Here is a 16773-nt window from a genome sequence, read left to right as displayed (position 1 = left end):
ATTTTAAAATATACTATATCTAACTTTATACTACTTTATAGTTTGTGGATACAATAGTAATCTATTGATTTTTATAATAATGATATACCAAGGAAGAGAAAACAATTTTTATACCTGAGCTGAATTATACTCGACTCGAGTAGGCATAAACCAACTTACAAAAGTTTGCATCTGGAGTTTTGTGGCGCTGATATCAAAATTTAGTGATATCCAAAATTTTGTACTCTAATTAGGGAGGCGGAGGCAGTGGATTCAATCTATTTAAGACGTAAAATCTTGCTTTGGAAGAAGTTTTTTGATATTTTTTGCCAGAGTCGGGTTTACTGGCTAGTTTTCTTCAAAAAAAAATGTCTCTTGTGTTCTCTATACGACGCTTGTATGTTTTTCAAGAAAAACGAGTTTTTTTTTAACCGTGCACCGACTTTAAATCCGAAAAGCAACCCACGCAGTAAGTTTTTTCGTACAAGATCGAGTTCCCCCCTAATACCTTTCAACGTTTTTTCCGTACATATGTATAGTAGAAGCATTGATTAACCATATGGTTAATCAATGGTAGAAGCCATTAATTATTGGCTAAATATAAAATATTTTTAATAAGTAACTCGAAAATATTCATCTTTCTTAGTTCACTTTTCACATTTTTTTGAATAGAGCAAAACATCTCCTGGACTCAAAAATAGATACATAATCAGATCAGACTTCAAAGTTCCACTAACGAAGCCAGTGGTTACAAAATCCCAGTTAAATGTTTAGAGCATATTACCACAAGTCCACAAAAGTCATGTAAAAAATATTTATGTAAATCATCGGCAAGTGAGACCAGAAACATTCTGGAAAACAAACGACGAAAAAATGGATATCAAATGCCAAACAACTAATATTAACGACTCTGTTCCTTTTTGAAAGCAAATTGGGGCATTCACCTATAACAACACAACAATAATTGCCCCCGATCACAACATTTAGGGTAGGTTAATTTGCAGCGTATTGAATGTTTCGGGGGAGCTCGCATACCACCTAGCACCTTGTGGTGTTATATCGACCGTCCGGGGCAGACAGAGCGCCGCCGCCGTTTCAAACGATGGGATGCAAGCCGCTTCCAGTTGAGCCGTGTTTAGACATGTGATCGCTGCTCGAGCTAACAACTGCCGCCCCGGAGACATGGGGAATGGCATGAATAAGGCAAGTGTTGTCTTGCATGTCTTTCATCACATAAAATTCATACACACATCATCTCGTATCCTAAATATGCGAATTTTTGATTTTTTCAAGATGTAGTCGCTCCAATTTTGTTTTGTTTAAAGTATTTCCAATTGGCGGCACGGTTTGTTTGCCAATTAGAGGTTCATGTCAAAAGTGAAAATTGTTAAAACCATCTTGTTATCTTTTTTTCCACTGATTTAGTAATCCACATTTATTGTCAAATTAAAAATTAAAAATAGTCGTATCATTACTCGTACTTACAAAGAAAGATAAATTGTTTTATATCGTCGACAGCACATTGTAAATAGAATCTCCAACGTGAAGCATAAAATGTATGTATACTATAGGTGTATTAAGTTGAATTTTGTTGCACTATTATATTCTGTTGTTACAAATAAAATTTTATGTTATGTTTCAAATAATAATAATGGTTACGTGAAAACTTTGAAATCACATCAAAAAAACTTGAAGAACTTTTACATCCCCAAAAAGCTACTGTTTTGCAATAATTAAGATTAAGAATCAACCAGAAAAGGAACAGCAATAAAAACCATGTGTTTTTTTAATCTTTTGATAGTCTGAAAATTTTACAAAAATCAAGACAAATGTTAAATAGATTTTGTTTTCTTGCAACATTGATGTAATTTTTCACTGTTCTCTAACTACGTTTCTGCTACTAAAACTGCTCAATTTATTTAAAAATTTATTAACCAACATTCAACGATTACTGTGACAGAAACCCTCATTTACTTATTTTATTGTCAATTTAATTAAACATCATGCAATTGTATCACGACTTATTATAATTTTGCTAAAAATTGATCAAACTAGGTCGATTTAAAAACTGATGACCGGAACATTTAATTCCTTGGAATTGCGTTTCCACCAATATTCAATCGTTTATGCCTCTTAAAACAAATCTAGGAGTAGGGAGTAGAGATTGACTCTTTTTCTTTAAATTTATTGATTATTATTTTTAATTATTTTTATTGATCGAAAACCTAAATTACCTAACTTATTTATTTAGACAATTGAGTTTTGAAATGAAAGAGTATTGTTGTTGGCATCTTTGTTTCCGGCTTTATCGCATTCCCCGCCATTTCAGGGATCATCCGGATCGTTAGAATGGGACTTTTCAAAGTAATACGCATTAGTTGTGTTTACTGTTCACAAAAAATTTCAAATAAATATAACATAAAGTGGCCTACTTTTGATAAATAAATATAAAATTTAGGAACCTTCTTCAAAGACTTGTAATAAAATGAAACTCACATATGTCGTATTTACATTTGTTTACTCATTCGTAAAAATTTTGTCGTCAGCACTCAAAAAGAGCGACGAAATTCGACAGTACTTTGTCGCTCTGCTTGAGTAATTAAATAAGTTCAGTCAACATTTTTCGTAATAAATTGCTTCAACAACAAAGCAAGCTTTGAACATATCGGTGATTAATGAGTTGAAAGCTTTCTAATATCCACAATCGATTTTATATAATACATAAATTAATTTAGACACAAAATATTGAATGAAAATTTATGTTTTACAGGAAGTTATGATTTATTTTAACCCTAATTAATTCGCATTATAAGTTAAGGGTTGTGTAATAGGAAGTTATTCGTTTAAAATAGAGTGGACGTTTAGTAAGAAAATAAAGTGGCATTTTAAGCTCGCCATTTATTTCAGGAAACCGATACAATTTACAGTAGGTGTCCACTACTTTTCAGTGTGGAATTTAAACCGAAGTACAATAGATACTATGTGCCCCAGAACAATTTGTGTTTGTTTTAATATTTAGGAGTAAATATTCAAAGTTAACAAAGTAATGAACATTACGAACCCTCTTGAACGGCCATAAAATGAAATTAAAAAGATGCATAATGTCAAATGTACTAGGTGGGTTTATGTAGGTAGGTTTGTAACAGGTGTTCAGTAGAAGGATTTGGGGTAACGATAACAAAAAGTTGGCAATGAAATCTCGAAAGTTTGAAATTTTGTTTTAAGACTAAAAGTTTAAAAAAGGCAAATCATAATGATTTCTAAAATATAAAGTTAGTGATTTTTGAAAATTTGCTAACTTGTTAATTTTTCTTTTTCTTTAATTAGTAATAATAATTTAATAAATTGGAAATTACTCGTTTACAAGGTGTTTACGGTCTTGGAGTTGCAAATAGACCTAGTAGTTGAAGAGTGCAGAAGTAGTGTCCGAGAAGAAAACTCACACGCAATTGTTATTATTTAAGTCTGCCTATATTTGCTTAAATTTTATGGTTTTAACTTACCAAACTACTTTATGAGGAATTTCATGAGTGTGGTTGTCAAACTATTGTTACCAAAGCGGCCGTTGAAACAACCTCGAAGGTTTCTTTATCGCTAAAGGCCCAAAAAGTTGCCTCTATTGCACCATAAAATTCAAGCAAATATAGATAGACTTTAAGAATCGTTTCCAAAATATTGATTTGTTTTTTTTGTTGATTTTTTTCTAAATTTATGGACATGGATCGCAAATGTTAAAATAATAAATTGATTGTCGTAATTCTTATTTACTGTGAAACACAAGGTAAAGCCACTAATGGCCATTGTTGCAGCCGATGCAGCAATTCTCAAACAAATAATCGAAAATAAATTATCTCCTTTCAAAACATGAATTTTTATTTTACGAGTACATAGCATATTTGTTTTTTTATATCATCTCCTTTAAATATCAACCGCAAAATAATCAAAATCATTTATTAATATTTTTTGTCAATTGTTTCGATTTTTCAGAGTTTTTTAAAAAAATGAGATTAGGCTTAATATTAGTCACTCAACAAAATATAATATTCAAAAGTACAAAAAAGTTATGATAACAGACAAGATTTTCTATACATATAGTTGAAGATGTTTGAAGAAATCTATAGATGTTATGTCTTCCTGAATCCTACAATCAAAGAAATAAAGAGATTTACCAAAGTCAAAACTCCTTAACAACATTGTTATTTGTGTTGAGATTTGTTGTAATGGAAAAGTTGGTTTTTGGTCACAAACAATATGTGCTTTAGAACTTTTCCAAAGTCAGTTTATTGAACTTAACCTACTTTGAGACAAAGATCCACATTTTATACTTAACGAGGTTATTGATTATTCCCTTGTTATGGATAATAAAATCCGAGTCTTATTTGATATGCAAACAATTAAAATCCTTAAACAAGCACGAAACAGTTCTGCAAACAAGGTAAATTTTGAATTTTAAATGCAATAAGAAAAATCTAAATAAAAAGATCTGCATAAAGTGATTTATTTTCTAAAGATCATACAGACTGTAAATTGTAAATGAAATAAGCTCACACTTTTTTAGTAAGAAATGTAGCTGTCGTGTAGATAGCTTCATTCTTTGTGAAACGTTAAACCTTTGTAACTTTTTTCACTAAAAATAGTTTAATCGATTTCCATATGCTTAACAAGCAATAAGTAATTTAAATACGAGGAATTATTTTAGTCTCGTTAAACAAGTAACGAAATATCAGCTATTTAAGGCACAAATTGTTAAATGGTCAAGGGAGCTAGTATTAAATATTGATGTAGGTTTATTGAACGGATTGGTTTCATTGACCTTACCTGACCTGCTTGTGTTTTGCTCTTGATGGAACTTTTATTCGAATCAAGACGACGCTTATTACTTTATTATAAAGTCCTTAGGGGATTTTTCTTCGGTAATAATACAGTAATTTGATTTCATTGTGCGATAACATCATTATAAGTAGCGGAGCTACGCTGCCACTTTTGCAAGTAATTTAGAATTTTATTGCCATTACAATAAGTGTAAAGCTTGTCTCTTTGAACGGTAAACCTTCCTCGCTGTTAAAGTGTACCTGTAGGGAAAACTACTAAAAAACAAATCCATTTACAAATACGTAGTTAAATAGGTTTTTTAGTTAAATTTGAATTTTATTAAATAATAATTAAAAACAGTAGATTAAAAACAAAAACAAATTATGTCTCCAGACCAATTTTTTATAAGAATAACAAAGGGCATCAGGTGGGCAGTAAATTAAAGACATCCATCACGTCGTTAGTCGTTGCCTCTAACGAAAACTGATTGCCTAATTTATCTAAAAAAGCACTAAAATGTTTAAAAGTGTAATTTTTTAAGTTTTATGCTGCCAATTTTTAATTATGATGTTAATTAATGTCTAATTTATCTAAATTTCTACATCTTGAAAATCAATCAATGCTGAAAAAATATTATTTAGTTCTTATACCTATTGTTACCTACTATAATAAACGAGAACATTCTAAAATGACAAAATCAGTACAACGCTTAGGTCGTGTCTATACAGCGTGATTCAAATCACTCGGGTGTTTTTAGAACAATCAAATTACTTATAAATTAAGGAAGGTAATTTTGTGTTTTATTAGTAAGGGACGTTAAATCATGCACTTAGAATATTACAAAATGAATAACATTTTAATAGGAATAATAGATAAAACGTGCATAAAACGTCTGTCAAATGTAGAAATTTTGTGGAGGGGTAAAGTTGGCAAAAGCACACAAACGTTTGCAGGTAAATCTGAGATTCTGTTAACGTTATCTATCACCACATAATTGTCCGACCCTTTTGGAATCACCGTGTATGTATTGATAACTAACATCTTTTTACATATTTTTGACAGTTTTTGTTATGATTTCTAATCGACTTCTTCTGACAGTTTTATCTTTTTATAGGTAGACGTATCACAAAAATGTTCAGTTTTCTTTGTGATGGCGACTCTCTTAAAAATGTTAATAAATCTCAAATCTTAAGCTTTGGATGTTCTAAGGTCAGTTTATTATCACTTCAAGCAATACAGGTAAAATAATGAATTGATTAAAAACAATAAACATCATATCTTGTTTTGATGCACAAAAACGACCTTTTATGAAATATGAAAAGGTAATTTGTATAAAGAAATTTTGTATCGTACTACTATTATTATGAGTAATGTCTTGAATAATAGTTTCATATTTGTTAAACTAAGTGCAAGAAACAATGTTTTGGTAATTAAATGTGTGTTTGTTTCAGGTGTTGCCGGGCCTTTATGTGGGAAATTACAGGGACTCAAAAGACGCTAACCAACTAGCCAAACACAACATAACACACATCCTTGCCATCCATGACTCTGCGAAAAGAATACATTCCGTAAGCAGTCAATAAATAAGTAGTTTAAACTTAAATGTTCAGGTATGCCTAGATAGTAATAGACATATCTGAGAAGAAAAATTTCATAAGTAAACAAATAATTTAGAAAGCTGTTTCAAAAAAGGAAGGGAAGGCTTAGGTTAGAAGTTTCGTGCCCTCTTTTAATGATTTATGACTTATGAGTGATGAATTTATTAAAAAAAAATATGAGATGCTAATTGATTCTTGAAAAGGGAAAAGAAAATTTTATTTTAAAAAACAATAATACTTGTACAACATCAAGTATATCAGTAGATAGGTACGCAATAAAATATAATATTAAACAATTATTATCAAATGCGCTGTATAGATCAATGTCTTCAGGCAGTTGAAATAAGTTAGAAGTTTTAGCTGAGAATATTTAAGAGTTGTGAGAAACTCACCCAGAGTTTCTGCAGTTGTTTAGATAGCAGTGTTCATAAATTAAGAAAATTTTCCAAAGAAGTTTCATTTTCACACTGTTTAAAAACAAACCAACGACAAATCAAAAGCTATTACAACACAATCAATAATATAAACCGTAATTGTGAATTTAGTCATCAATAAGCCCTCAAAAAGCGGTTGCAAACTTTTGGCTTCAGATCTGTGTTTGAACAAGTTAGAAGGTAGAGACATACCTACTAAAAGTCCGCAGTTCTTCGAGGTGAACGGGGCGAAGGGGGGCATCAAAAATATACATACAATGTGTCATTTCATTATTTTGGTTAGTACTTTTATTTTATTATTTTGGTTTCTCAAGAACGGTCCGCGTTATGAAAAAAAAATGGTTATGTACAAAATTAAACTTTAGAAAAGATGGTCTTCTCGTTTTTATTGTGTATTTGATAGTTCTCAAGATATCTACTAGCAATACCGCAAGTAATCTCAAAAAAAAAAAAACGTGTCCCACTTTACATCACCTAAATCCCAAGTTTACGGCAAAAGGGATTGTGATGAAATGTTGGCTGTAAATTGCAGTTTGTACTGCAGGTCTCTGCAGCTTGTAGAAAATAATCTTTTGTAGTCTTTTCGTATCTGTCTGAGTCCCTTATCTCCTTCCAAGAAAGTGGGGTTATGTTCCATTGTCTCACATTTTGCATCAAAGTGCAAAAAAAAAAAATTCACTTCTGTATTCTTGCCTCAAATTTATGATGTTTGTAAGCACACAAAATGGGTAAAATACTAAAATTTCTATTTCTATTTTAAGGTTTTATTTCCTAATCAAGTACAACGAAACGTAGGTGCAAATTACTGCAAATAGCGTATTAAGGGCACACACATAAGGACCATAAGGGTCAATAACACACATAACATAAAATTGGAATTATTTAAATGAATAAATGCAAATCTGAATTAACCAGTTTTGGTACATTTTTCAATGAAATTATTAGTGTAAGGTGATTGGCTTCTCCATGGTTACCCACATTATAATAATGGACGACATCAAACGGACTAATCACAACATTGCATTAAATTTTGAATGAATCCAAAAATCTAAAGTGATTGGTTTTTTTCATTATTATAATGGCCGACCTTAAACGGCCCAACACAATGCTTATAATTTTTACAACAATCTTTACGTTAATTCATTGATAGTTTTTTAGAGCGTGCGAAATTTCCTAGCGAAAACTATTTGAGAAAGTTTTGAGAAGATTTTACAAGCAAAAAAGCATAAAAGACTCCTTCCTGGTGCCCCCTTCCGCCCCCCGCTTTATTTTAAGTAACTACACTCATTATGATGAAACTTACTTAAAATAGGAGCGATTAAGATTAATTATTATGCTGGCTTCTTTTAAATTTTGTACTCGTGGTTTCAATGTCTTTCGATTATAAAATAAAACAAGTGTAACACTAAATCGCTCGAAGTGGTGTTTTTATGATAGAGACAAAACAAAACTTTTTTGAAGACCGCTGTGTTTTGTTGGGTCTATAATTGAATTGCTCAAAAATAATCCAACTAAACGAGTAATTTGTATGTATGCTCAAAATATATCATTTAAATTCGCTTATAAATTCACACCTCAATAAAGCCATTCAAACTTAATTTCTTCAGTTAATGAGAATTATTTATTAATTGTATTACCGTTGTGCTTTTCATGATTGTCAGGGGAATAGAATACATTTAAAAGACATTTTAACGAGCAATTTACACTGCCACACATTTATGTCGAATTATCATACATTTATTCTAGATTGTTGGCAAAAGCTACACGCAATCGATACATTGCCATTGCAATAAAATGATTAAAATGGCTGTAAATAAGATACTGTTAACAATGGTCGGAGTCTCGTACATTCTGTTTCCGTCAACGCATTTAGTTCGAGATTTAATTTAAGTTGAGAATGGGAGCTTCATTTTCTTTTTCAATCGCAACCGCTCGAGTAAATTAGCATTATGATTAAAATTTCTTCAAAATGGGCAAACATTTACAAGATATTTCTTTAATTTTAGAAATAATTTTAGGAAAGAAAAACAGTTGGAAGACGCTGTTCTGTATAAATCCTTCAGAAAAATAGTATTATTATATCAGTTTAATGAGTTTTAAAAGTAATTAAGGCCAATTTCAGTTAACTTATTTAGTTACAAAACAAAAATTGTGTTATTATAGAATCCGCAGCATTCATCTGCTCAAATAAAGCAGGCATAAGTCTTTATTATTACCTAAAATAATAAGTTTTATTTATTTTAACTTTACACTTTAATTTAACAATCTTTTTAAATAAATCTAATGTCATTTGCGTAATGTACAAAAATGGTGGATGCGCCGGGCTACATTAACAATAACTTCCTAAAACAAATTTTCTAATTTTTTTTTACCACTTTTTTGTAATAAAAACAGCAGTTAAAAAAATTGATTAAATCAAAATTTCACTTATATGACCCCCTAACGAAATAAATCCATAGATTTTTGGTACTACCATTAAAAATCAGGTGTAACTAATACAAATTACTCACGTAATACATCACATAACATTTTAAAACCTTGAAAACTGAAACTTTTGAAAATATTATGTTATTAAAAATCGAGCTGTGAATTGAAACACTCCAGATAACATTACTTTATCCTTTTTTTAGGATAAGCACTATCTTTGCGTGATGGCTTCGGATTCTCCAGATCAAAACCTGACTCAATATTTCTCTATATGCAACGATTTTATCCACGCGGCGAGACTTCGAGAAGGCAACGTTTTAATACATTGGCAAGTATCAGTTCGTTGTTTTCTTTTTGTTACCTTATTTCCTAGAGAACTGACGAATTCGATCGATATTTACGTGAACCCTTTTCCAATTCCTGACATAACAAACCAGATTGCAGAAATTTTGTAATAAAATATGCGTTCTAAAAATACTGATGTTTACTCTGGGAGAATGAAACTATGATTAATTTGGATTGTTCTTTTAGTTTGGCTGGAATGTCTCGCAGTGTGACAGTGGCAGTGGCGTACATCATGTCTGTAACTAACCTCAACTGGAAGGAAGCACTGAAAGTCGTTAGAGCTGGTCGCGCGGTGGCCAACCCCAACTTGGGCTTCCAAAAGCAATTACAGGATTTTGAAGCCACGCGGTTAGCGAAGGTAATGTTTCCCATTCGATTTAAAGAGTTGATTTGGGCAATTATTATCCTTAATTGAGTTTCAAACTTACTTAGCATTACACACACTTTTTTTGTTAACAATTTAACACGAATACAAGCAGTTTTTGTCCATAAACAAATTTCTATCGTGTTGGTAATTTTAACAATTAATTTAACAACATTTACTTGATCGTAATTAAATTTCTAACCGCATTAACTCTCCTTGTCGGACCTAAATGATAATGGTCAAACACAAACGCAAAGGCAAACTTTCAGTATCAAACGTGCTGAATCTCAACATCAAAGTATTGAATTGAGACTGTTTCAGCAACTTCATAATAGCACTGATTGGTGTAGCTAAGAGGGCAAAACAAGCAGACGCAGCCGAATATTATCAGATCCTTTGTGAAAATAAAAATTAACTATTGAATATTTGTTTAATTAAGAATCACCTCTGACGTCTAAACCAGTTCACAAAATAAAATCGTTATTACTATAGCATAAATTACAACAACGTAATTTCTCCTTATTTAAAATACTTATTAACGCAAAGCGATATTAGATTGTTTCCAACGCACGAACATTCATAATGGTTCGACTAAAATTATTTTCGATTTTTTTATTAAAAATTCACCTAACTAGAACTCAACCTACATCGGCAACACACTTTATCAATCTCCTGAATAATTTAGAAAATGTTTGCGCAAAACACATTTTCAAAACAATTTTATCTGATTTGAAAATCCTGTGTTCTACTTTTCTATGATTTGACAACGGTATTTGCGTGTCAAATTATCAAAAATATATAAATTTGTATGCCTATAATTTTTATCATTATGTGTCAAGTTCAAATATTTTTTTCTTTTCTTGTAATAGCTAACCTAGACACCAAAAGATAAAAAAAAAGATTTGCGTGTTCTACTAATGTAGATTGATTACTCCTAGCAAAGACAACATTTTAAAAGATCTTTTTGGCAGTTTAGGATTTTCTTCAGTTGGATTTTTGTAAGAATATGTATGATATGTTCAAAAATTGTGAACCACTGGTTTATTAATTAATTATTATTGGCGTTAACTATTATTTTGTGAAGTGAAGAACAGACTTGTGTTTTAAACTTTACCGGTATTTCCTTGAGTTAAGTTATTTAACTCCACTGACAAAAAAATATTTCGGGTGGCATCAGGTGTTGATCCTAATTTGCGTTTTGCGTATTTACTTAGGGTGTTTCTCCTAGGAGCGCCTTAATTAGGTAGGGCACAATTTTTCTATGCCTCACGCAATGCAGAACAAAATCAATCAACCAACCAATAAAGTTAATCTCACACAAAATTGAAATGAAAATGATTCAGGGTGTGTGATTTTGACTTATGAAACTAGAATGCAAATTAAGTACTTTGAGTAATGGAAGTTGCATGTAGATGATAAACAGGTTTTATACAGTAGGTATAAAGAAATACGGATTATGGATTATACAGTAAAGCATAATTATAAAAACAAATTGCTTTTAAGGTTTTAAAAATTTCAATAAAGGCTGATGTGTTATTATCGTTTCTAAAAAAAGTTCGGTACATTTATTTCTCTTGCAACAAGAGGAATGTTTACGGAGCGATTACATTTTTGATGTGCTGTTTTTTTACGACACGTTTTTGTGGAAATGCAATAAAAATACACAATTCTCTGAGGTGTAATAGCAGAACACCTGAAACTTTGTTATGGTAAAAATTTTTCGTAATTCTAAATTCTGTTATTAATCGTGCAGCGACAAACCCGTAAATGATAACTCATCATTTTTTCGAGAATAACTCCAGTTGTATTTCCTGATTTAAATATGTTGTGAGTCCCAGATAAGAATATTTCGCTCTACATCTGGGTAGCTGTTTATGAAAATTATTTAAATCTGAAACACAATCGATTAAATATAAAGTCTGAGTAAATGTGCATTCTAGGTAGAAAACCGTATTCATACCATTCATTATTCGCTGACACATCCTGCATACCTTTTGTCAACGAAGTGATAATATTGAAAGACATTATTTGAATTCAGTTTTAGATATAGGGCACAAAAATGATGTTAGACTTTATTTTATTATTTTGCTTAAACGAAAAAGTTATACCTACGATAAAACGAATAAGTTTAGCCAGCGTACCTGGTGTTGCCATGGACTGATTAACTAGAGCAACGTGTACTGAAACAATTTTAGAAGCGATAAGTTATAAACATGTAACATGGAAGCTCGAGGCCTAATGTGTAACAATAAAAGTAATAGTTTGTCATAGTTTTAGCGAATTGTAGTTGGAGTAAACATTTTTTTTATTCATACCGTCTATCTTAATTTTTTTCAGATTGCAAGTCATTGAAAATATGTATTATTGATCTAGTCGAGAATTATAATATTTTTTTCTGATCAAAAAATTGTTGTTTATAGAAGTAAATTTAATGTAAGTATTGATTTTTTAAATAACCCATTAAATAGAGTAGGTACATACCAGGTGAATAAAAAGTATGGAACCAAACCTTTTTCGCTTGAACAATTCATTTTTTGAAAAAACTAATTGAGTGATAAAGTAAATACTATACAAATGTGACAAATAAAATAACGTGAATAAAATTTTTCGAAATTTTCTTTTGTTTTCGAGTTCTGCATTTTTTTTTAAAACAACCCATTATAAAACCTTTTTTATATAAAGGTTAATTTATATTGAAAAAAAAATTCATATAAATTCTGCCATTTTGACAAAAAATCGCGAAACTCAAAAACTAAACAAAATCTCATTCTCAAAACACGATTACATACCTACTATTATTTTTTTTAATTATTATTTTCTGAAACAACGCTTGGTTCCATACTTTTATTCACCCTGCATATCAGTTTACAAGAAAAATAATTGTTTGTTTTCTTAAGAGGCATTATTACAACAATTTTACTGTTTTATTTGGCAATAAGAAAAACATTTCTTTCTGTAATAGCTGCCATATTCATAAATCCAAACTAAGGACATTTAAAAAACGCTTATGTGCTTTTCATGTGCACCATACGTATGCTAGAAGACCTTTAAATAACGACAATAAAAACACATTACTTACATATTAATTTGTATAACTTGTTAACAGCACAGTAAGTCTATTCTAACACAAATTCTCGTGTATAAGACGGATATTCAATTAAATTTGGTTTCATCAATATTTGACTTGTAACAACATTAATTTTAATTAAACTTTATAAGTACTTTTAATAAGACGTTATTAAATTAAACAGTTGACTTGTATATTATGCGATTTTCTTGGATTTTCGTAGAAAAAAAAATTGTCTTTAGTTAATATTTAAATTGTTAACATTTTTTGCTTTAATAGATGCTTAAAAATCACCTTTCTCTTATTTTTCAACTAAAAATTGTTTGCAAATTTAATTTCTCTCAGTTTTTATTTTAAAACAATCAAAACCTTTCTTCTGAGCCAAACAATTTGCGGAATAAACCCCACTTACTTTATTAAACATAATACAAAATACATAAAGCTTTGCTTACACAATGGCTAAGTACAACACGTTTTAATCTCCTGTTATTCAATCCTAAATTCGTAAAGTGTTACTTAAACAGAACTCAGGATAAAATCATATTTACTTAGGCTAGTATTGACAAATAATTTCTAAAACCGTAAAACTCAAACGCTTGTCCACGTAAGATAACCCAAATTAATGAGGTTAGTTTGTGCGGTCTGTTAAAATTTACACTGTGAGTTCCTGTAAATTAGAAACTACTGAAATTAACCAGAAATCGTAAACCACAATTAACTCACATGTGAGGCGTGGGATTTCAACGTGCCAACCTTTTGTTCATGATTGTTCAGAATTTCCACATAATTCTAATAGAAAGTTTTTAATTCTAATATTAAATTTAATTTTGTTTCATACAGGGTTGAAAAATTTTAATCATCGAGGCGTAATAATGGTGGAGGTGCCGGGTTACTGTGTTAAAATTTTAATGAAAACGGAATTTTAACAAAAACATCACTGTTTTCGTTGTAATTTGTGTTTAATAATGTAACAGAAAATAACCTGTTGAATCCATATTTTCGCGAGTGGTCTCACCGCTCGTTACTTTTCTTTACTGTCCAATGAGAGTATTAAGCACAATACTAAAAAGGGTAAATTTACAGGAGCGCCGCCGTCTCAAAGAGCGATATCCAAGTTTAGCTTTAGTAAATATAGATAGAGAACAATGTTCTTTAATGCTCAATAACTACGAGGAGTTGCTGCAATCTCGATCGATCTGTGAAGGTAGATGTGCTTTGGGTGAAGAATGTCCAACGGGAATCTGCAGATCAAAAAATCAAAATCCAGCGGCCCATCAGCCACGTTCGAGGCGACAGAGTAGAAGTACAAGATCGCGTTCTGAAATGTCCCGAAGTCCAAGTAACACTAGCGCTGCTAGTACTAGCACCAGACCTCGCTCGGGTCCCGCAGGACTTCGCAGCTATACAGGTGCACTATACATATATGTTGTGATGGTGAGAGATAAAACTTCTTCTTGTGCACTTTTTTACGTCTAGCAGCACTAGTTTTCAGTATTACAACACTGTTTGAACTTTAACAGAGATATTTTCAGGTTCAGCTCCGCCATCTCGGACCGGTTCCCGCGTAGATATATCTTCCATAGGTGTTTCTGGAACCCTTACAGCTCCGACCACCCCTCAAACAAGCCCTCCAATATCTCCGAAACGTAGAGGAACAGTCGCGGTACCTCTGGCTGTGAAAGAAGACGATTTTGATTTATAGCCCTCGCCACAAGAGGATAAACTCCTAAAAAATTCTAGAGGATAAGGTAGTTTTTTGATGCGCATGGCAGGAGGTTAAAAAGGGTGCAAAATTTTTGTTGGTTGTGATTTTTGAATAAAGAATTTATATACACTCTGGCCACTAGAAGCTTCGTGCTTATATATTATGAGGAATCACTGCTTATATTCCATCCGTGTCGTGTTTAGAGGAGTAGATCCACGTTAGGGGCGTAGAAAAAACATGTGGTATAATGTAACTCATCATATCATCAACCCATTTTGATGACTGATTTTTTTTACAAACTATAATTACAATCATTTTTAATAAATTATTTAATAGATGTTACTTATTATGACGGAGTTAAAAATTCGTCCATTTACATATTGCATCGCAGTCGCATTTCTTACCATTTATTTAGGATTTTCTTTTATTTTCACTTGAGAAAAATTCACGGTGACAACAATTATTTTCAATAAAATAATACGTCTACAAGCGTATTTACCTTCCTAAGTAATGTCAGGTTTATTCAAAATATTTCATTATTATTTTTTATATGCTTCAATTAGAACTTGTTTTTTTCAGAATAAATGACGAGTATTTGGTTGTACTTTCCAATCAATACCAAAAATTACATGCAAATTTGTTGACATAGTTTACAGTTTTATTAATAATACTGTTGTTAAATATGCCAAAAAGACATCATTCAGTCAAACATATAGCGAAGTAGTGACGTCATCGTAAGAGTCGTTTTATATATACACCTGCGAGTATATTTACAAATAATCTATTAAAATAAAGTAAAACAACACAAATAAATCGGAGCTTTTTTAAGTAACTTTACCGACGAGTACCTATATTAAATCAGTCTCATATCAGATTTGTTGAAGCTTCATACAGTGAACAAAACACAATTTAATAGTAGTAGTTTTTTGCTGATCTTTTTACAACTTATTGGGCTCAATAAGTTCGTTAAACTTGAAAAAATTATTCTGTTTTTGACGGTAACTCATTCTGATTTGTAAGTCCAATGCAAAGTTGTTTTACTAAATTAAAAAAAAAACCTTTACATGTTTATAATGATGAATATTTTAATGTTAACAAGAGCAATGACTTTTTCCACACTGGAATTAGAGATAGCATGCTCAAAACCAAGCTTTGTGAAAATAATTAAGTAGCACAAATGAATATAGTGATAAAATACATATTTTACTAGCGAAGTAGGTTGTTGTTCATGGCGCTGGTCGCCAGATTTATTGCAATAATGTACACATTTGTTATCATAATTTATTGTGCAGTTTAATAATTAAACAACTGCACTATAACTATATTTATGTGTATGGAATTATGTAATAAAAATATGCCACTTTATTAAAATACCATTCAAAAATTTAAAAACTGGTAGCAGTAAAGCAATGCTAAGTAATAAATTTTTATTGGTTTGTGTGATAATAGTGATATTTTTTTACATCAGCAACAAAAATTGTTATTTTTAGCAATGTTGATATATAAGTAATACCCCGTCATATACCTGCATTATGTCTCTACCTAGTAAACAGAATGTATGGAACCATACGTTTTTTGCTTAAACCATTAATTTGAAACATTTTTTGTTAAAAAAATCTAATTGATGAATGATAAAGTACTATAAAAATGTGTCGTCTCTCAAGAATAAAATTTTTTGAATTTTTTTTTTCCTTTTTCGATTCTGCCGAACTTTTAATTTTTTCAAATCCATATAAAACCTTTTTATCATTTTATTCAATCTCTGTAGAAAATAGTTTTTATGTTTTGAAAAAAATTGCCAAAACAAAATTTCATGCCCAAAACACGATCACATTTTTATAGCGCTTTAATTTTTATTATTATTTTCTGAAGGCAAATGGTTCAAAAAAAGCTTGGTTTCATAATTTTTGATAACAATGTATACCATATTTTATAAACTGAAATCCGTACACAAAAATAATAATTATCAGTTAGTAGTCAAACACTATTACGGAGAAATTGGTACTTATTGTAAAAGTAAGTACAAGGCAGAAAGGAATAAA

General features: G+C 30.7%; 1 protein-coding gene across 8 annotated transcripts; it reads left to right on the top strand.

Moving 5' to 3' along the window:
• The first annotated feature begins 1067 nt into the window (after nucleotides 1-1067).
• LOC123014413 (dual specificity protein phosphatase 22) lies at nucleotides 1068-16424 on the top strand. Of its 8 annotated transcripts, none has more exons than XM_044413517.1 (7): nucleotides 5713-5744; nucleotides 5906-6000; nucleotides 6243-6359; nucleotides 9454-9578; nucleotides 9782-9953; nucleotides 14110-14434; nucleotides 14559-16424. In XM_044413517.1, the coding sequence occupies exons 2-7, from the start codon at nucleotides 5923-5925 to the stop codon at nucleotides 14726-14728; spliced, it is 987 nt and encodes a 328-aa protein (XP_044269452.1). In that variant the 5' UTR covers nucleotides 5713-5744; nucleotides 5906-5922; the 3' UTR covers nucleotides 14729-16424. The 8 variants fall into 8 exon arrangements, with proteins under 8 accessions (XP_044269455.1, XP_044269458.1, XP_044269452.1 ...); XM_044413516.1 differs by having other exon boundaries at nucleotides 5734-5811; XM_044413515.1 differs by having other exon boundaries at nucleotides 5734-5811; nucleotides 5906-6030.
• The last annotated feature ends 349 nt before the right edge of the window (nucleotides 16425-16773 follow it).

Source organism: Tribolium madens, unplaced genomic scaffold, assembly GCF_015345945.1.
Source record: "Tribolium madens isolate multiple individuals breed KSU strain unplaced genomic scaffold, Tmad_KSU_1.1 Scaffold_97;HRSCAF=244;Tcas5.2_LG3a, whole genome shotgun sequence".
Taxonomy (NCBI): Eukaryota; Metazoa; Arthropoda; class Insecta; order Coleoptera; family Tenebrionidae; genus Tribolium; species Tribolium madens.
This window is presented reverse-complemented; position numbering and strand designations above follow the sequence as displayed.